General features: G+C 42.8%; 1 protein-coding gene across 1 annotated transcript in view; it reads right to left on the bottom strand.

The window, feature by feature from the left end:
- Positions 1-22,405, bottom strand: part of LOC148013046 (uncharacterized) — a 47,893-nt gene extending 25,488 nt beyond the window's left edge. The window contains exon 1 of the mRNA XM_087667677.1: positions 22,096-22,405. Within this exon, the coding sequence (XP_087523803.1) occupies positions 22,096-22,279 (184 nt within the window). The 5' untranslated portion in view covers positions 22,280-22,405. The remainder of the gene's footprint in view (positions 1-22,095) is intronic.
- Positions 22,406-22,820: the final 415 nt, after the last annotated feature.

Below are 22,820 nucleotides of genomic sequence, written 5' to 3'. Positions count from 1 at the left end.
ATTCGCAAGCAGTTTTGTATGGTGGAGCAAGCAGCATATCCATGTGGCAGATTTCTGTGAAGTCGCAATAGACATGACACGTGGCAGTCTGGTCGTACAACAAGAGACGTCAGTAGGCGCAGCAGGTTGCAGTCATCGCAGGTGCCACATGGCACAGCCGGAGCAGTCGGCCAGTTTGTGTGCAATCAGCTGCATTTAATGCAGCCAACCTGCATTACTTTTCACATTTCTTTTTGGCCTATTTATTCTGCCCAACCTCCACACACTTTCATATATTTCTGATCACAGGTTTCTAGATTGCTGATCGTGGAGCCCGCTGCACATACTTCAAGGTTCATAACCCGTGAGATCTTCGAGGTGGAGACATACACAAGCATACACTCTGCACCCGTGTACATATCTACTTCCTTATACAGTATTCTTCATGGCATATTTTCTATGTTCCATTGTCTCTTTCTCTCTCTCTTTCTCTCTCTATTCACTCTCCGTCTTGGTCATACGCTTCCGCACCACTTCACTCTTACACTGACATGGTATTAGAATAACACTAAAGGGCTAATTGATCATGGGCAGACCTGAACAGGAGATTCCACTTCAACAAAAGTTTACATTTTCAACCTTTTGAAGCAAATTGTGAGTTTTCACCGCCTCAACAATTGAGACAAGTACAAGACAAGTGGAGAAAGCCCCAGCAAGCACCATTTGCGGCGCCCTTGTTTTTGTGCACGTTATTCAAGTGACAATGTCTTCCGAGATTGACATGGAGTTTTCAGCTATTATGGACCACAAGGTCCCCGTGTTACCCACACTTCCTTCCAATCGAAAGCTCACTGGGGAGAATTACTGCATTTGGCAAGTATTAATGTTTGCCATCTTGGAGTTGTATGATTTGGCAGAGCTAGTGATCGAGGCTATAGATCGTCCTATAGCTCATGATGCCTCCAAGCTTTCTACTGATGAGAGAGCTGAGTTGGTCAAGGTACATATACATTGGGATAAACTGAATGCCTACATCCGCTCTTTCCTCTCTCTCTCTCTCTCTCTCTCTCTCTCTCTCTCTCTCTCTTGCACTCCAACAATTATAGCTCACCTTGAGCATTTGATAATTGCTTGGGAGATATGGCTAGAGTTAGACCAGTTGTACAAGTAGATGGCCATTACTCTAAAGGTAAAGGTGCAAACTTTAAACCCATCCAAGTGTCGAGTAGAAGCAAAAGCAAATAGGTGTGTACCAATGTGGTACACACAACGAATATAAGAATGTATTTATACTTAGGGTATGGTACACTTACACCCTCTAGGGTGAGTTTATGTGTGAAGTAATATATACACGGAAGAGCGTAAAAGGCCTTTACACCCAACAACCTCCCACTTAAAGGTCCTAAGCAAACCTTTAACCAACTCCCACAAGTCTAATGCAATGCTCATGTTGAGCTTTTGCAAGACTTTTAGTGAGAACATCTGCAGGGTTATCCTGTGATTTGATCTTAGTCGGGGTGACTAGACCATTATCCACAACCTGTCTAATAAAATGATACCGAACATCAATACGTTTAGTATGTGCATGAAACATGGCATTCTTAGCTAGCTATACAACACTCTGGCTATCACATCCAAGTACAGGTGTTTTGGTGGGCAGCCCAAAATCCTTGACCAATCGACCAAGCCAAACTACTTCTTTTGAAGCTTCAATGGCTAAAATATATTCGGCCTCAGTGGTAGAGAGTGCTACTATTTTTTGCAATCTAGAGCACCAAGAAACCGCCCAACCAGTCAAGGTAAAGATGTACCTGCTAGTAGACTTGCGAGTATCCAAGTCACCTGCCATGTTTGCATCACAATACCCCTGCAAATCTAACATACCCTTGCCATAGCAAATACATTTTCTTTGTGTGCCCTTAATGTACTATAAGATACATTTCACTGTTTCCCAATGTGCTTTGCCAAGATTTGACATAAACCTGCGTATAACTTTCATTGCATAAGCAATGTCAGGTCTAGTCGCAACCATAGCATACATGAATGAACCACAAGTTGAAGCATAAGGAACACCCTTCATAGAGCTAGCTGCCTTATCATCTTTTGGGCAATCTGCCTTGCTAAGCTTAAGGTACACCAAGAGGCTTAGCATCAACTATAGAAAAACGATCAAGTACTTTGCTGATGTACTTTTCTTGTGAGAGAAATAAGAGTTGCTGCTCTCTACCTTGTGTCACACGCATGCCCAAAATATGTTCAGCTACACCCAAATCCTTCATAGAAAAGGTTGAATTCAGCTGTCTTTTCAATGCATTAATCTCGCTTTTATACTTACTAACAATAAGCATATCATCCACATAAAGCACAAGTATAAAAAGGCTTCCATCATCAACCTTCTTAATATATAAGCAATGACCTGCACTACTTTTAAATCCATGTGAGAGCATGAAGGCATCAAACTTTTTATGCCATTGTATAGGAGCCTGTTTCAAACCATACAAGCTTCTCTTAAGGTTGCATACCAAATGCTCCTTTCCTTGTATAACAAAGCCTTTAGGTTGTTTCATGTACAGCTCTTCTTCCAGATCACCATGCAAGAATATAGTTCTAACATCCATCTGATCAAGTTCAAGATCCATAGATGCTACAATGGCAAATAACACTCGAAGAGTGGTCATTTTGACAACAGGAGAAAATACTTCCTGAAAATCAATGCCCTCCTTTTGTGTATAGCCCTTAGCCACAAGTCTAGCTTTGTATTTGGATTTGCCATCCACACATTTGATTTTATAAACCCATTTGTTAGAAATGGCTTTCCTATCCTTGGGCAATGTAACCAAATCCCAAGTATCATTTTGATACAATGACTTCATTTCTTCCTGTATAGCTAGCTCCCACTTTTTCTTTAATTCACATGATAAGGCCTCTTCATACGTAAGAGGCTCACCTTCATTTGTGAGCAAAATGCAATCCAAAGAAGGATCAAATCTTTGTATAGATCATCTAACACGTGTAGACCTTCTTACCCAATGATTTGTGTTATCAGGTAATGGATCCACATCCAAAGGAATGTCAATGACCTCATTGTTTGGTTGCTAAACTGCATGTTCAAGTTGCTGTAATACAATTTTAGGCTGCTGTAATTCATTTTCAGCATGCTGATTTTGGTGCTGAAGTTGATGTTCAACATCCCCTTGCTACCCATTTTCATCTAGCTCAATAATGATACACTGATTGTCATAATCAGCATTAAAAGGAGCTGAATTTTCAGTGGCTGATGGCTGCTCAAGGTATTGATCATGCTGAAATTTAACTATCTTTTTCCCTGAGTCTTTAGATGTGGCATTTTTCAATAACTTTAACTCATTAAATACCACATCCCAACTACATGGCACCTTTTTCATGGTTGGAACCCAAACTCTATAACCCATTTCACCTTCATCTCCATAACCCATAAAGATACCTTTATGAGATTTCATCTCAAGTTTGGTTCTGCTATCAACAGATACATGTACATAGCATTCGCAACCAAAGACCCTTAAGTAGTCATATGAAGCAGGTTTGCCAGACCAAACCTCTTCACGGATACCACTTTCAAGTGTGCGATGTGGAGATCGGTTGCAAATATACACCGCGGTTTTAAGTGTCTCTCCCCAAAACGATTGTGAGAGATTAGCTGTGGACGGCATGCACCGAATCTTCTCACATAATATGCGATTCATTCACTCAGCCACACCATTAGATGATAGATTGTAAGGAGCTGTAAGCTCTCGTTTAATCCCATTGACATCACAAAACTTATTGAATTTTTTAGATACATACTCTCCCCCGTTATCTATCCTTATGCATTTTAACTTTAAGCCCTTTTGAGTACTAACCAAAGCATAAAACCTTTTAAAAGCATCCAATGCATCACTTTTCTACTTAAGCAAGTAAACCCATAGCTTCTTAGAATGGTCATCAATAAAAGACACAAAATAACGGAAACCACTATAAGTTTTTATTGACATGGTGCATACATCAGAATGGACTAAATCCAAGATACATGCCTTCCAAGAGGCTCCATGAGAGTATGGACTCTTTACATGCTTACTAAGAACACAATCATCACAAAAGTCAAGCTTTGAGTTTTTCACATCAACTCTTCGAAGTGAAGAAAGTGCCTGCAAATCCTTTTGGCTCATGTGTCCAAGACGCTTGTGCCATAACTCCATGTGTGATTGTACTTCAGCAACTGCAACAAACTTTCAAGGAAGTGCATTGCAGTAGAAATAATACACAGTCCCCTTTTTACCACCTCTAGTGACTAGCATTGACCCTTTCTGTATTTTCCACATTTCACCACCAAAAGTAGTGAAGCAACCTTTGTTGTCTAGCTGCCCAACAGAAAGCAAGCTCTTCTTAATGCCAAGTACATACCTAACATCATGAAGAATCAAATCCTGACCATCTTCTAGATCCATGTGTATGGTGCCTATTTTTTCAATATCACATGCATGATTGTTGCCAAGGTAGACTTTTCCAAGATTACCTTCTGCATAAGAAGAAAAACACTCCAAAGATGGAGTTACATAAAATGAAGCACCGCTCTCAACAATCCACAATTGTGACAAACCATCATGAGCTGACAACAAAGCATCTATCACATCCATTTTAGTGATATGCATGTCCTCCGCTGTCATAACAAGTGAATCTAAAAATGCAGCCAACAAATCAGCATCTTTATCCTCTTCTATTTCCTCAATAATAACACTAGATACCACATTTGTTTTTTTTGTCTCTTTAGGGGTAGAGCTACCATCCTTGTCATTCTTTTTGCCTTTTGCATTAGCCTCCTTCTTACGTTCTTGTTCCCTTTTAAAATACCTGCAATCGGGTTTTTTATGCCCTTTGTGAGCACATTGATAACAAATTACATCTTGCTGTTTTTCCTTGATTTTGCTGGGATTTTTGTTTTTATTTGCAACATTCGATCTTTTTTCAGCTCTTCCTCTTACATTGTAGGTTGATCCTCTATTTTTCCCACTTGCCTTCCGTCTAATCTCTTCATTTAGAATAGAACCACGCACACCATCAAATGTCAACTTCGGGTTATTGCTCAATGACACAACCAATGCTTCCTATAAATCGGGTAAGGTCATGAGCAAGAAGATAGCCCTCAATTTAGGATCAAAAGCTGGCAAACCTACATCCTATAACTGACTCAAAATACCAGTGAAAGCATTCAAATGCTTTGAGACAGGCTTAGACTCATCAAGCTTCAAGCTGACCAACTTTCGCAGATGTACCTAATTGCAAGAGTTATATTCTCATAAGTAGCCTTGAGTTTCTCCCAAACTACATAGGCAGTATCAAGCCCCTTTATATCAACCAAGATATCATCTGTGACGGCCATTTTAATGCAAGTAATGGCCTTTTTATTCATTTTAGCCCAATCCTCATCTGACAAAGCAACAGGCTTATGTTCTACTGAAGCATCATCACAATCCTTTAGAAAGAGTATAACCTGCATACGATCTTTTCAAAAATCAAAACCATTGCCATCGAATTTACGAATCTCAAAGAGATTCTTTATGTCAGATGTAGATGCACTACCAGCCATCTTCAGTAATACACAACTGCAATAAAGGGCTGAATGCTTTCAGCCAATAGCAAGGTTGTTGAATTGTAACAACAAGTACACACTCTTATACTTCCAAGGTGTCCAAGAAGTAGATGTTTAGCTGCAATTTCAGTCTCAAGTACTAATTACAACATATACATGAATCAAATCTGATACGTTTACATTAAAGACAGCTCCCACTTCAGTAATACATCACCATAATACCCAAATGCAATGACTCAAATGCTATATTTACCATTGTTTCACTACATAGTGAGTATTCAGCAATAGATATATTAAGAGAAGCCGCCCCTTTTTCAACATTTGAAGCATCCAAAGCTCAAAAGACTCCCACTCAGCAGTGAATCTGTTACAAATTTCACTGTCTGATCTCAAATCAACTCAAAATACATCAATATGAAAAGCCCCAAAAATTTTGCAATGAGTTTTCTCCAATTGCATCAATGCATCTTCCCGAGCATCAAGTATGGGCTAATATTGCAGAAATTTTACGAATTCTGCAAAAGCCCCAAATTTCGGGGTCCAATAGTTCACATCCAAGAAATTTGCTCAACCAAGCAAAAATTTCACTTGAATCAGAAAATCCCCAAAATTTCAAAGACTCGTGGACTCAATGTCTGCAATTTATGGTTCAAAAGTCACTGAAATATATGTCCGGCATCAAATCTGGGAAAAGCCCCAAATTTCCAGGAGCAAACTTGCACAAATTTGTGTTCTGTGCTTGCACGCGTGAATACCTGGGAGAAGAGAGAGGAAACCAAAAAAATTTCCAAATTTTAAAGATTAACGTTGACCTGCCCCTATCGCCCCGTCACGCGTTGCGCGTCTGACGTCTAGCCTTGTCGATTGTCGCCGCCACGCACTGGTCAGCCCATCAGTCCCCGTCAACCTGGCCTTCGTCCTTCTCTATCGCCTGCCACACACGCTGCCTTCGTCAGTCCTGTCTGTCGCCCGCCACGCAATTCCTAGCAACCGTCACACTGACCAGCAAGTGCTGACCTGGAGCCCATCTGTCTGAACAGTTGCTTGCAACGCCTGTCACGTCTGCCCGTTTCGTCTGCAGCCTGGTCGAACTGAAACCAGCCTTCCTTCTCGGATAGGGTGGTTTAACCTGATTAAGCACTTAATTACAGCAATCAGCAAATGAACATAAACTGAAGTGCTCACTTTACCTTCATAAACTTGGACAGTGGACACCCTGTTGGCCCCAAAACTGGCGCCCCTTTCAGTATTTCTTCAATTTCAATTGCTAATGGATAAATTACAAGCCGAGATTTCACGATCTCCTTGGCTGATTCAAAAACCCCTTGCTGTTCCGATAATTAACAAAGCATTCAAGCAAATTGCCCCTTGATTTTCACCTAGGACTTGCTCTAATGGAACCCCAACTGATCAAATGCTGCCCCCAATTCACAATAGATGGGCTGGCATCTGAAGTCCTCACAATTCCACAAATTTCCGGTGCTGGTTTCAATGTACAATGCCTTTGACTGATGGCATGGGTCCCAAGGTGGCTGCTAAACCCTAATTACTGCTGTAATTTAGGGTTTACAGCAGTAAACTCTTTGCTATCAACCAAATTTGATTGTACCCTACTACCAATGGCTAAGAATTGCTAAGAATACTTGAGCATAGACTGGAGGAGATGAGAGAATGCTGTAGAAAGAGAGAAAATCAACTGAAATGTATCTTTTGATTCGTAGCTCTGATGACAAATCTGATGGCACCAACAACTTCAAAAGGGGGGTACAACACCTACTCAGCAGGCGAGCCCTCCTCTCCTACCGCTGCCTCTCTTGAGGCGGAAGAGAAAACCTGCTGCCCCCTGTCCTGTCGCCGCACGTGATCAGTCGTTGTCGCCTCTCAGAGCCAAATCTAATCACCTCCTTTCCCTCTACCAAGCTCCGAATGGCTGCCATTCAACTTCCACCACCCTCCAACAACCTTCTCCCTAGTTGCATGGGAAAATTTTGCCAAGTGGCAGCCTTCCTACTGCATTTTCAGCCATTAAATTAATTTTTCAGAATTAATTAATTCTGAAAATTAATTTCAACCCTTTTAACCCTGCCCAAAATTAAACATGCCCATCTGTAATGAAATTGGCTAGGCCATTTGCAACTTGGAGTGGTTCCCAACCTCTGTTGACCCTTAGACTAGCATTAATTAATTAATTAATGCTAGCCCCTAGTGTCACCACTGATACTTAATGGCCAAACAATTGTCCTAGGGTCCAACTTGGCACCAACTGACCACCAAAACCCAGTTGGCATAACTTAACACAACTTTTGCCTTTAACACCCACTACATCCTCGAGGTCCTCGTCCCGTTCCCATGAAATAATTGCCATGTGCATCACATGTGCTAAACAACCTTGCACATTTGATTAATAACTTAATCAAATGTTACTAGCAAGATTAAAGCATCTCAAAATGTTACTAGCATGTTATTAATCAAATGTGCAATTTGCCCAAATGCTTTGCTGATTATTGAAACAGCAAGGAGCAATTTGCCCGAATGCTTTGCTAATTATTGGAACAGCAAGGGGTTTTTGAATCAGCCAAGGAGATCGTGAAACCTCGGCTTGTAATTTATCCATTAGCAATTGAAATTAAAGAAATACCGAAAGGGGTGCCAGTTTTGAGGCCAACAGGGTGTCCACTGTCCAAGTTTATGAAGGTAAAGTAAGCATTTCAGTTTATGTTCATTTGCTGATTGTTGTAATTAAGTGCTTAATCAGGTTAAACCACCCTATCCAAGAAAAAAGGCTCGTTTCACGAACTGCTACCTACTGGTCACCTGCTACCTGTTGGTCTCGGAAAGCATGCACGATCTGTGCTCTGATACCAGTTTGTCAAAACAAGCGGAAGCAAAGAGAGAGCACACATTAATCAAGGTGCTGAATAGTGCTGAACAGTGAGAGTGAGAGTGAGTCGATGGATAGGTATGTACCAGTGTGGTACACACAGAATAAAATGATGTATTTATACTTAGGATACCGTACACTTACATCCGCTAGGGTGAGTTCACGTGTATGAAGTAATATGTACACAGGAGATACACAAGACAACATAAGGGCCTTTACACCCAACACAAAGTCCGCTTCCATACAGAAGCATTTCAATAAGCATCGGCAATTGCATATATGGGTCTCGAACACAGGGAAGATGATTACCTCAGAGGACACAACAATAACTCTTCTTTCACAATTATTGCCCTAATTCAGTGCTTTCGATTCCGCCTTGATTGCTTCAAGGGGGACAAATACCCTTTAGTAGGAGGAGTTGGTTCGCATGGTCATAGACTAGGAGGAACTCAAAGGTCATAATGCTCCCAAGTCGGAGGCGTTAACAAGACACTCTTCCCAATAGAAGGGGAAGAACAAGAAGAAGAAGAAGAAGAAGAAGGACATGAAGACCAAGCAAGATAAAGCCAAGGAGTCTATTTGTCACATTTGTCGCAAGACAGGTCATTGGAAGAAGGATTGCCTTGACAAGTATCAGAAGTAATGTAGCAATGGAAGCATAGACAAGTGCTGAAATAAATTGCTGAAGATAAGATAGATGAGAAAGAAAACAAAAGAACAAAAGAACAAAAGAACACTGCAAAGGAAGAGAACTCAGAGATGTGTTCAAGATATGGAATCCATATACCAAACATGAGAATGATGTATACAACGAGTTCTTCGTTGGCCACCTTTCTCCATTTGGAGGTGATTGAGCATGCTCCTCCAATAGCCTCTAATGTAGTGATGTTGGCCCCTCAACCTCATGGGTGGATTGTGGATACTGGGCTTCCCGCCATACAACTCCTTCTACAAATGGTATTGCCCCTATGCGTCCAATGCATGGGTGAATTCTCATAGGTGAAAGCTCTCCAATCCCTATCAAAGGCAAAGATGAAATACAGTTGATTCCAGAGGGACAAGGTGGTGCCACACATCACAAGTTCTCCATGTGCCGAGTTTGGGATATCATCTTCTTTCATTGAGTAAGATTTGTGCTCTTGGTCTCATGGTCAAGTTTGATAAGGACTCTTTCCAAGTTCTTGATGGAGATTCTAGACAAGTTCTTTGTGCAAGTCATGGGGAGAATGGAGTCTACAAGATGCCAACTTCATCAGCCTTTACTTCTCTTCTTCTCTCTTCTCAAACTCAAATTGAGCTATGGCATGCTCAGTTTGGCCACCTCAACTACGAATACCTTCAGAAGGTTGCTTGTGGTCAGCTTGTGAGTGGATTGTCTAAGATTGGCGTGAATCACCCGCCATGTGTATCTTGCATTTGTGGCAAGCATCATAGAAATGTGATTCCTAACAAGACTTCACAGAGGGTTAATCAGCCCTTGAAACTTGTTTCAACGAACGTATATGGACCAATGTGAATAGAGTCCATAAAGTAAAGCTAATACTTTATGTTAATTGTTGATGTTTTTAGCAAGATGACTTGGGCGTATTTCTTGGAGCCGAAGTCCGATGGATTCCCGCACTTTTAGGATTGGTTGACCTTCAAGGAGGACAAGTCTGGCAGGAAACTCAAGACCCTACGATCCGACAAAGGAGAGTTTGTCTCCAACAAGCTAGCCAGGTTTTGTGTAGATCATGGCATTCACCAAGAGTTTGACAACATGAACACACCTCAAGAGAATGGCATATTGGAGCAAAAGAATCACAGTATGATCAAGATGGCATAGACTGTGATGGAGCATTAGCAGACACATCAATGTCTATGGACCAAGGCAGTGGCCACCACTGTCCACATCCTTAATTAATCCCCTACGTTGGTCATGGTTGGTATGATACCTTTTGAGACTGACTTTAGGCAAAAGCCGAGTGTCTTATTTCAAGGTGTTCATGTGTGATACTTATGTTCACATCCCAAAGAAACAGAGGGATAAGTCTGAGCCGGCTTCCAAACGACAAGTGTCCATGAGTTATAGCTCGCAGTCCCAAGGATACAAGCTTTATAATCCCGTTTTTGGAAGGTATACAAAGAGTCAAGATGTTCGGCCAGTGGAGTATCCAATTGCAAAGGGAGGTGTTGAGCATCCCATACTTGGAGATCTATGTGACAATTGGACATCTGATCCAATGACATTAGTGTTAGCAGTCATGTTTGTCATGCCTTGTCATCTCCTGCCTGTGAGCCTCAGTCTGAGTCAGACAAGGACATTAGGAGCTCTGACATGTCCGTCATGTGTTATGATGGAGGAGGCTAGACACAGTCGGACTGGCTGTCAGTTAGCATTTCTATGTATTCCCTTTATTTGTCGGGGTCCAGTGTGCATTTTTAGGGCAGTTTCTGCATTTCCCAGGCTGCCCACACCTGCCAGGCATTGTCCCCCTGTTTTGGGATTTTTTGGCCCCAGATGTGCCACGTCAGCATTTTGCGACTGCATTTAATGCAGTCGGACTGCATTAAATGCAGTCGGCCCATTTTTAGGGCCCCTGGGGCAGGTCGGCCAGTTTTGGGCTCTTTTGGCTATATATAGCCAGCCCCCCACACTTGGCTGATCATCTCTCTTCAGCAGGTGCACACTCCGACGTCCTTCTCCTCCGTCTTTGGTGCTGCCATCGTCATCAGCCTGATCTGGTGCCCTCACTGACGCTTCGGGCTGTGTGCAGGGGCTGATCAATCCCCAGTTTTGTATTCAGCATTCATTTCAGTCAGTGCAGATTTTCTTCCTTCATTCTCTGCTTTCTCTCTCCTCTCCTCCGTGTTCGTGTTCTTCTTCCGCTGCGCACTCACATGGTATCATCGCCAAACTGAGAGCACGGAGGTCTTCATCGACTGGAGAGAGACCACACCTCTCATCTGTTGCTGCCCCCCTTCTCTCCAACAGCCAGGCGGCCCCTCCGGGTGGTCTGAATATTTGCGTTTGCTGCATCAGCCCCTTCCAGAGGCTGCCACGTCATCAACCAGCTCCTGCTCCCTGCGTTTTCAGCTGGGTGGCCTTCTCTTCAGCTGGGCAACTCCCCTACAGGCTGCGTTTTGCATCCAAGGTGGTCGTTTTCCCTCCTGGCGGCTCATCTCCAGCAAGTGCTTCTTTTCTGGGCTGCGTTTTGGTGCCTAGCAACTTTCCCTCCAGATTTTGTGCCCTACACAACTGCGTTTTCACCTCCTGGTGATAGGCGACCTGATTTCCTGGAGTTTGGTGGTTCTTCTGGTGGTTGGTGACCCATCTGGTGGTCATTCTTCGGCATCGGCACAGTTTTCTTTGGTGTTTGGTATTTTGCAGATTGGAAGATGTCTTATCATCAGTTTATAGGTTTTGATGACTCAGATGATGAGCTTTTGTCTCGACATTCATCTGAACGGAGGCGTGATTTCTATCGCGAGGATCGTCATACGGAGTCTATTCCTCGTTCCCATCCCCCTTCTATTCATGTATCTCGGCGCGCCCTTTCCAATGGGCCGAAGATGCAGCCTTTGGTACCCCCTGTACAGATACCCGTACTTCCTCAGCATGGCTCCAACTTTTCTCTCTGGTCCTGCAAGGTGGAGTGTATCTTGGACTCCTTCGATCTTTGGGAGCTTGTTTCTGTTCCTATTCCCCGGCCTATGGTGGATCCCGCAGATGGGACATCTATGGATCGCGCAGCCTTATGGGATCGGCTCAATTCTAGAGCCCGATCTTTCCTCTTTCTGAGTTTGCAGGATTCTGTCCTTGTTCATGTTCACAGGTTGAAGACTGCAGCGGACGTGTGGCAGAAGCTAGCGTCTCTCTATCAGCAGAAGACGTTTGCCCACCGGATATCTCTTGAAAAGAAGTTGCGGATGCTCGCTATTGATGATAGTCCTTCCATGAAGGACCACGTCAACAGATTACAGGATATGAGGGATGAGCTTGCATCCCTCGATCGAACGATATCTTCTGAAGACATGGCTATGATTCTTTTGACTTAGCTGCCATCACCTCGGTTTGATGTCTTCTACACCAGCCTACTTACATCGAGGACCCGTGAGAAGCTTCTATGGGAGGAGCTATCCCCGCTTGTCTTGGAGCATGACGAGCGACTCAGAGAGGTCAGTGCTAGTGGATCCGACTCCACTAGAGCCTTTGTTGCAGGTTCGGGAGGACAGAAGAAGAAGAAGAAGTCAAAGGCTAAGCAGAAGGACAGTTCTTCAGGCTCTGACTCAGATTCAGAGAGACCGAAGTGCCCACACTGTGGGAAAGGGACACATCCCGAGGAGAAATGCTGGAAGAAGTACCCTCACCTTCGTCCGGGAGCGAAGGGTGGATCTACATCGGAGCCTTCTTCTACCTCTACACCAGCTGTTACCCATGAGTCAGTGTTCCTTCATATCCATGCTTTGGAGGAGGATCCTTCTTCCGTGGCTGCAGTGTCTTCTGCGCAGCCTTGGTTAGTGGACAGTGGTGCTTCGAGTCATATGACTCCCCGAGGTGATTTGTTACACGATCTCCGTCCATCAGAGGGTTCAGTCACTGTTGGTGACATTTTATCGGTGCCTATTAGTGGTGTTGGCACATTGCCTTTGTTTACCGACCGACCTTCGAGCTCCTTTTCACAGGCCCTACATGTTCCGGATTTGGGCCTTCCCCTCCTCTCAGTTTATGGCCTTACGAGGCTTGGCACACGAGTGATCTTCACCGAGCATGCCGTTGTTATTGAGGATTCTTCTACAGGAGCTGTCTTATCTACAGGTTGGCAGGAGAGCGGGCTTTACAGGCTCCATTCCCCTTCTTTGATGCAGGGTCCTCCGAGGCAGTCTATTGCTACACCCGTTCCCGCTTGTGCACCTTCTATTCCACAGGTTCCTTCCCATCCCCCACCTTCTCCTCCGGTGGTTTCCTCGTACCCCCCATCCCTTTCAGAGGGGGACGATCTCGGTGATGCGGCTGTGGATTCCCTGGCCCCTAGTGTTTTAGAGGGGGATTCCCAGGATCATGAGGAGCTCCTTCAGCGGCAGTCTACATCGACGGACTTCATCGACCTTGGCATTCCTCTTGCCACCCCAGGATCCGTTTCTCCCTTGGCCTTCAGCCACATCCAGGATCTGAGAGGGGGTGTTAGCAGTCATGTTTGTCATGCCTTGTCATCTCCTGCCTGTGAGCCTCAGTCTGAGTCAGACGAGGACATTAGGAGCTCTGACATGTCCGTCATGTGTTATGGTGGAGAAGGCTAGACACAGTCGGACTGGCTGTCAGTTAGCATTTCTATGCAATCCCTTTATTTGTCGGGGTCCAGTGTGCATTTTTAGGGCAGTTTCTGCATTTCCCAGGCTGCCCACACCTGCCAGGCATTGTCCCCCTGTTTCAGGATTTTTTGGCCCCAGATGTGCCACGTCAGCATTTTGCGAATGCATTTAATGCAGTCGGACTGCATTAAATGCACTCGGCCCATTTTTAGGGCCCCTGGGGCAGGTCGGCCAATTTTGGGCTCTTTTGGCTATATATAGCCAGTCCCCCCACACTTGGCTGATCTTCTCTCTTCAGCAGGTGCACACTCCGACATCCTTCTCCTCCGTCTTCGGTGCTGCCATCATCATCAGCCTGATCTGGTGCCCTCACTGACGCTTCGGGCTGCGTGCAGGGGCTGATCAGTCCCCAGTTTTGTATTCAGCATTCATTTCAGTCAGTGCAGATTTTCTTCCTTCATTCTCTGCTTTCTCTCTCCTCTCCTCCGTGTTCGTGTTCTTCTTCCGCTGCGCACTCTCACAATTAGAACCTATGCCTCTTGAGGCTCCACCACCAATGGAGGAGAAAATTGCTTTACCACCAAATTCACCCGTTGACCTGGCCCCAATGGACATTCCAAAGACTTTGGCAGAGGCAGGGCGGCAAGGGGAGTATTGACCTCCTCGTTGGGCACATGATACACTTCATAATGTAAGGATTGAGGGAGTCCCTGAGGAGTAGCAGTTGCAAGATGGCCCCCAGCAATCTAAGAGGAACCAAGCACACTCCACCAAGCTTGTTTGTACTAACTATTGTTTGATGTCTTGTGCAATGTAGAATAGGGAGCCCACCTTCGTGAAGGAAGCTTTACAATCATAAAATTGGAAGAAGGCTATGAAGTAGGAGTTGGATGCCATTGAATGGAATGGCACTTGGGATCTTGAGCCATGCCCCACTCACAGGAAGGTAATTGGAATCAATGGGTCTTTAAGACCAAGTACCATACTAATGGCACTCTGGAAAACACAAGGTGCGGCTTATTGCAAAAGGATTTGCACAAAGGCTAAGAGTCGATTTCCATGATACCTTTCCACCTGGAGCTCAAATGGCTACCATTAGGACTGTTCTTACCTTAGCTAACCATACGCAATGGCTAGCAACTTGATGTGAAGTCTACATTTCTTACCTAAGATCTAAAGGAGGAGATCTTTGTTGAGCAACCTCCTAGTTTTTCATCGTCAAATGGCTAGGTGTACAATTGAAGAAGGCCCTTTACGGCCTCAAACAGGCTCTATGTGCTTGGAAAGAGAAGATAAGACTTGTTCCTCTAAGGAAAGTTAGGATATCGACATTCCTCTTCTAATCCTCAATTGTATATCCACATCGCAGCTAGAGGGCATACATTGTTCGCACTTTATGTGGATGATCTCATCTTGACAAGTGACCATGCCCAAAAGGTCAAGCAATCAAAGGAGAGATATTCAAGATGATAGATATGGGCCTTCTCCACTTCTTTCTAGGTAATGAAATTTGGCAAACTCCGAGGGGGATTTCCATCTCCCAACAATGGTATGTGCGGGAGCTTTTGACTACATTTGAGATGGAGTGTAAGGCTCTTTCTACTCCCATGGATCTGAGCTGGAAGGCTATAGCCCATGTAAATTTATCGGTGGCAAATACTACCCACTGCAGTCAATTGATCAAGTTGTTGATATGGCTCCTTAATACTCAAATTGATTTGTGTTTTCCAGTGGGTTTGCTTGCAGGGTTCATGAGTGAACCCAAGCTGGTTCATAGGCCACTACAGCCAATTGATCGGGTTGTTGATATGACTCCTTAATACTCAGATTGATTTGTGTTTTCCAATGGGTTTGCTTGCAGGGTTCATGAGTGAACCCAAGCTGGTTCATAGGCAAGATGCTATGAGGATTTTGTGGTTCCGAAGGGGGACACCCCACCTAGGTATTTATTATTCAACATGCACAAAAGATTCAGCCTTGGTTTTACAAGGCTCGACTGATTCAAATTGAGTTGGAGATGTTGACCACAAGAGGTCAACAATAGGATATTGCTTCACTTTGGGTGTAGTTGCTATCTCTCGAAGTAGAAAGTAGGAAATTGTTGCCCTATCATCTATAGAGGCAGAGTACCGAGTGGTGTTCTCTACCACGAGACAATGTGGCTTTGGCGATTGTTAGGAGAGCTTGGCTGTCCTCAAACAAGTCCTACTACATTGCACTGCGACAATGAAAGTTGCATTACTTTGGTACGAAATCTCGTATTCCATGCTAGTGTCAAGAAATGAATGAGCAACCACAGAGACAATAGGCTTTGTGGGAAGAAACACAATGTGTATACGAAAAACATTGAGAAGAGAAGAGAAACTCAGATAAATAAGATGATGAAGGAATGAAATAATGAAGTGAATTTGATACAAGGGTGCCGTAGCACAAAAGATGTCTTGGAGCAAGGAGATTGCTGAAGAAGCCTCTGAGCATGTAAATGCATAGATGATGAGGCATCGCCTAGAGCAAGGAGATTGCCAATGAAGAGAAAACCCTGAATCTACAACACAAGGATGAAGACTCGTGCCTAGAGCAGGGAGACAGTCAAAGAAGCCTCGAAGTTTGCAAATGCAAGCCTGATGAGCTAACGCCAACAACTAGATGTGACACTAGGTAGTGATGATAAGCTAGAAGCTGAAAACGCAAATGAAGATAGCCTCTAATGATAATGACGCCAACTAAAAGTGTGACACCTAATGGAAGCAAAGCAGCCAAGAACCAAAACGCAACTGTATGGAGCCTAGAAAACTTATGCCAAGCTGACAATAGAGACAATAGGTGAAGTAGGACCTCTAGGCAGTCAAACATAGGGATTAGTGATACTTGAAGGGTGGAAGTTGGCGCCAAGCAAGTGGATATTGACACCAGGAAGAGAGAGCACCAAACACAAGGGGTTAGGGCTCCAAGAAGCTGTCCCCTGTGTATGGGAACGAAGGAGAAGCCACTACCACCATAAAGACAGCCCAAGGAGGCTAGAGATTGGCGCTTGGCAACAGGGATAGAGATGGTGGAAGAAGAGGGGAGAGAGAGAGAGAGAGAGAGACATGATGGTCTCATAAAAAGAAGTGAAGTGAGTGAATGAACCAATGGGGGTGGTGCCATATATATAGGCACAAACAATCTTGAGTCTCACCCACTAAAGTCTCTCCAGTAGCGCTCTGACTCTCAAAAGGGCCTAGAAAGCCTTTTTGGGGCTGGAAACAAAAACCAAAAATGGGAATGAAGAAGGGAAACTATACGGAATGACATGCTTTCTCGATAGCTAGGTCAAAGCACATTGAGATGCATTACCATTTTACTCGAGAGAAGATCTTGGATGCGATCATTGATGTGGTTTATTGCAAGACAGAGGATAACTTGTTGGCAGATTTCTTTACAAAGGCTCTTCCCTAGACCGTTCTTCAACAACACTCCAAACCCCTAAACCTTATGCCCTATCCAAGATCTACGAGGGGGTGCTAGAGATTTATTTATCCCTAGATAGGCATTGGCAGTTATTGTTATACAGTTAGCACTCTCGGACACAGTTATGCATCTCCTATTTTTTAGGTTGGACAGTCCAAAGCAATCTTCAATGCAATCTACAAGTCATTTCCAGCATTCTCGATCAATCGAACAGACTAGGCAGGCTGTGCAGGAAGCCACACAGCAGCCACACTTTATTGTAGAGCATTTTGGGCATTATTTTATTCAGCCATTGCTTTTGTGTGGTTAGCCAGTTATTGGCCGACCTGATCATTTATTGGCATTTTTCTTGCCCATGGTGAGAGAGATTGCCTCGCGGAGATACATTCGACAAACTATGGATACATATGTCTTCTTCATTTCACCATTCATTAACTGCAGATTTCTACGTTCTACTATCTCTTTTCTCTCTCCCTCTTCTCTCGTGTTCATTTTCTTTCAGTCCTGCCATACACTTCCACATTCACTACACTCTGACAAAACTCAAAAGAATGCTCAAGAAATGGAATCCATATACCAAGACATGAGACAATCAAATACAACAGTGAACCCCCAGATGTGTGGGCTCCCCTAAAACGACATGAATCAAGGTTCTAACCTAATAATTTCTAAAGGTCCGAGACGTCGGTAAAACCTTGTGAGAAGCCTCCCAGTTCTCTGGGATCACCCTGCCGTAAGGCAGACCCGTCGAGGGTTCCGCCTACTCGCTTCCCTCAATAGACATTCTTTAGTTATTTAATTAGGTCCTACCACATTTATATGTGACATTTAAAATCAGCTTCCTTAATTAAGCCTTTTAGGGAACAGGGTTCGTTCGCATAATTTATAGCATAGACACGAAAACAAAGCAAGCAATCCTTTTGACAAACAAGTTCAAACAAATTCCTTGACTTATCTCCAAGTTAATCTTTGTCTCCAACCCATCCAAGAGAAATTATACATCCCTTCTGCCTTGCAGAAGTAACTAGTCCAAATCACATGGCACTACAATTTCCATCCTTTATCTAGAATAGGATCTTCCAACGCCACAGACGTTGGGGCCATGGAGGTCTTCAACTCCATTCCGGACTTGGCAAGGGTTGTCCAAACCTCCACCTAACCCGCAAGCTGCCTAGGAGTGAAACATTATTCTCGTGGTTGGCCTTTTCACCACTCAACCTCCTTCGGCCCATGAATCGAGCACTGCCCTTTTCGGGTTGATCCACGGTGCGATCATGAAAGTGATCCACCCGTGCAAAGAACATTTCCTTAATTAAATCATTTAAAAATCAAGCACAATCAAGGCAGTCAGTCCTAATATCATCTTCCAAGAAAACATTCCTTTATTCCTATGGCAATTTGTCATCACAAACCCCTACCATGAATTTACCATCAATCACAAGCACTTGGATTAATCATCCAAACGACAATCCAACAATCAGTTGAATATAAAAGCATTTAGGATGTTGTTTGATCAACCAACAAAACCAATTGTATTTTTCCAAACAATGCAAGGATAGACATGATAACATTTCCATCTGCGTATTCGCTCTCTCCCTTGGGATCTAAGAGTAATACTATACAAAATTTTTCTTAACACTCCCTTCCTTCGGCTAAGGCATATGTTAAGGTTTCATACAACTATGCAAAATGTAAGTTCTATTGATCACTTACATTGATCGAAAACCCAACCTTTTGTCCAAAAAGTATTGCCCTTTAATTTGACTTAGGCTTCCTAATCCTTGAGATCTCCACTTGCCTTTGAGGCCTAGAGTTGTTATTTATATCTAACCTAACCCCGAGTTAGATTGATAAACATAGTAGTTATCAGGCGAATCCCAAGGCATCTTAGTTTTAATCCTTAGGATCTTTGCTTATACTAACTACGCACATCATCAAGATCCCAATCTATTAAATATAAGCTCTCAATTCGTATTGTCGACAAGAGCTTTGGGCAAAGGCCTAGAGTTTCTAAGATGAATATCTTTTAGACTCGGTTGTCTACCATACAATCCATCAGGCGTACAAGCCGCAACATATACTTTCAATGTGGCCAAAACATAACTCCTAATTTGCAAGAAGAGGAAGTCGACAACCTTATATACTTTTCATACTATGTATAAATTTGTCGCATAGCATCTAGATGCAATTTACTTCTCTTGATACGTGCACTTCGAAAACTCCATCTTTCAAATATTAAGATGAAATTTATCATTTTCAATGACCTATTCTCGTGCGGCATAGTATGGGACTTAATGTATCTCATGTGGGAATCAAAGCAAGCATCTAACAATTTGAAAATGTATTACTTGTATCCGGTACCATAGTTGTATTGACAGTGATACCCTCACCCGAAGCTTCGTTGCTGGGTGTGGGATTGCCACCCGCACGCGACACTCTTCGCTTAGGAACCATCGTCTGCAAGTAGATTTGAGAGATAAAGAAGGAGGAATGAATTTGAGATGGCAAAGCGTAAGAGAAGATGGCTTAGTCGAAGACCGAGATAGGAGAATTGAGTTAACTCTCTCCCTCGCAGCCTCTGGGGGTAACTCTCTCTCTCTCTCTCTCTCTCTCTCTCTCTCTCTCTCTCTCTCTCTCTCAAGCTCCTCACAATCTCTTGGAGAAATATCTTTCTACCTCCCTCTCTCTAACTCTCTCTCGCAGCCTCTCGGAGCTCCTTGTGCTTCCCTAATTGCTTTCATGCCTCATATTTATAGCTAAACAAGAGAAGAAGGGTTGTGGTTGAGAAGAATAGCTCTTTATGGAGGGGATCTTGGAAAAATCAACAATCCAATGCTCAAATCACAATTCTGATAGTTCCGTTAGCTCCGAAAGGGGAGTAAAATCTTCACAACACTTGATTAGAAATCTTCCAGATCACTCTTTCTTCTCCCTATTCGAAGTATTGTTTACTCTCTGTAAACTATAATCGCAATGCGCACGACTTCGCCAATCCTTCTTTTTTTGTATGAAATCTCCAAAACAAGTTGAAAAAACCACTCTTTTTTTTTACATGACATCCTATTCTAAAATCTCCATAGCTTTTTAGGATATTTACAATAAGTAATATCTAAAATATGTTTTTTTTTGCCCAAAAATCTAATATTTTTAGACCATCCATACTATACACATTAACACTAGTGATTAATTAATATAGCTCATAACTCTCATTCCAATTGTAACTTCCGTAAAAGGGTGGCTACAATCCTTGTCAATCCGGAAAAAATGTCGGATTACGACTCTCAGTTTTTTTATATTTTTAATTAAATAAAAACTATTAGTTATTAATGTTAGTTAGTTTTTACTTTAGTTAGTCTTTAGTTAGTAACCTTACTAACCTATTAATTAACTAACTAACTTTCGAACTAACCGACTAATTTTTAATTGCATGGAAGTATTACAATAATGATATTTGTGGTCCCATTCAGTCAAATGTATAGAAGGAACATGTTTGTGATCCCATTCAGAGCAAAAGACAAGTCATTCTGTACATTTGGTCGTATCAGTATAGCATTCATTCTATACAAATAGAGAAAAAAGATAACTCTAAAGTAAATGAATGAATGCTATGAATGAATAAACAAGTGTACAATATGTTTACTTAGAGCATGTGATTGAATGAATACGTATACCATGTGAGAAATGGCAAGTGTAAAGGAAGACTCAAGCAAGAAGAAACAATGAAGACAATAAAGAGAGCTCAACTAAATGAGTCTATCATCGTTAACTCAATTCAACCTTGAAAGAATACTACTCAAAGTTCATGAATCTTCTAAACTATGCTCCACAGATGACACCATCCTAACAAATTGCAAGGTTTATCAAGTGTTGAACCCTCTTCTTGAAGCATGCCTTGAGGTGATTGAGCTTGTATTAGTAAAAGGCATCGTCATTAGAGCCAAACTTATTTTGCAAAATCAAGAATATAGGCTAAGCATATGATAGCATCTAGATTCTAATCAAAACTTTGGTGGTAGCTTCTTGTGCAAAAGTGTACATTCATGGTTGTCTTTGTACATAGTACTGATTGATCCATAGGTACGATCCATATGGTATGGTACCGTGTGTATTCATACAAAAAAACAAGCCTTTTTGGCCACACACAACCCACCCCCCTTTTCAAGCATCAACGCCCCCCCCAAAAAAAACCGCCCTTCCCCAAGCTTTTTTTTTTCCCCCCATAATAGGTAAAAACCCAAGCTTCTCTCTCTCTCTCTCTCTCTCTCTCTCTCTCTCTCTCTCTCTCTCTCTCGGAGAAAAGAAGCAAAGCATAGATTCTATAGCTCGCAGCTAGTAGCTTCTTGGATTCCTAAACATGCTATTCATGGACTTCTTCAAGGGATACAGATACCTATTCGGTGAAGCTTTGAAAATTTATAAGGTTCTATACTCGGGAACAGAAGTCAGCAGCCTCCTCCTCCTCCACTGCAACCTACTTCTTTTTTAACTCTTCTTCTTCTTTGTTTGTTTTCAAGTCATCAGTATTCGAGGTCCACACTTGATCTAGGGCAAGAAGTCTGCTCTGCAATCTTGCACAGGGCTTTACTTGTTATGCCATGGCTCTCTTCCCTTATGATTTCCTTGACTTAATAACTTGGACTTTACATAGCACCCCGATCTGCTGTGCTTTACTTACACATTATCACTGCTTCAAAGCTCAAAGGGTAGAGAGCAGTCTGAGATAACATTAGAGATCTGTTAGCATTGTCTACTTTCTGACTCTCTACCATAAGCTACTGTACGACTGGATTGCAGAAACATTCTTCCTCGAAGCATACTCGGTCCTCTCAGTTTTGTACTGATAATAGTAGAGAAAGACACAAACAGTTAGGAAGGAAATAACGGTTACCTGCAGCAGAGGTGGATGAGATGGCCATGCCTCTGCAGTCGACAAGAGGAGCCGGCCTTGAGAGACTGGATCTGCAGGGGAACGACCAAGACCGACCGAATTGCAGTGAGAAGCCTTTGGTGGCGCACTTATATGTCCGATAGCACCCTGAAATGCTCATGTGCCTGAGAATAGCAGCAGCCATGTCCCAAATAGCCTAGGTCTTCTCAAGAAAAGTAGCTGTCACACTACTGACCACGACCATCCCCATGAAACATGCTATGTCAGAATGCTTAGAAATGGTAATGTCTATGAAAACATGTTATTGATCATAATCCACACAAAGGTCTATAAACAATCAAATTTTCTTAAACCCATTACTTAAGGTCATGTCTTATGTGAGATAAGGAGTATGGCATGCTATCACACAAACAAGACGCAAAAATGTTGACCATCAAGAGTGATGGGCATACAAGTTTATAATTAGGAGCATAATTAGCTTGGTTGGGCTAAGAGAATTGGTGTTAATTTGTCACAACAATGAGCTATTTGTAGACTTTTGAAGAAGTTAGCATTCATACCACTTTCCCCATCTTTAGTAAATTTCATCTCCTCTTTGTTTTCCTCCTCTCTCGAGCCTTTAATAGAGAGGTTCTTAGCCCCTCTTTATTTACTCCTTCCAGTGGATGATATTCTTTTATATCTTTCTATTTACCTTCTTTTACATATATGTTATTTATGTTTGA

This window comes from Lygodium microphyllum, chromosome 26, assembly GCF_053477565.2.
Source record: "Lygodium microphyllum isolate KBCC chromosome 26, Lygodium_microphyllum_v1.1.10, whole genome shotgun sequence".
Lineage (NCBI taxonomy): Eukaryota > Viridiplantae > Streptophyta > Polypodiopsida > Schizaeales > Lygodiaceae > Lygodium > Lygodium microphyllum.
The sequence above is the reverse complement of the archived record's forward strand: the minus strand, read 5'-3'. Positions and strand labels throughout refer to the sequence as shown.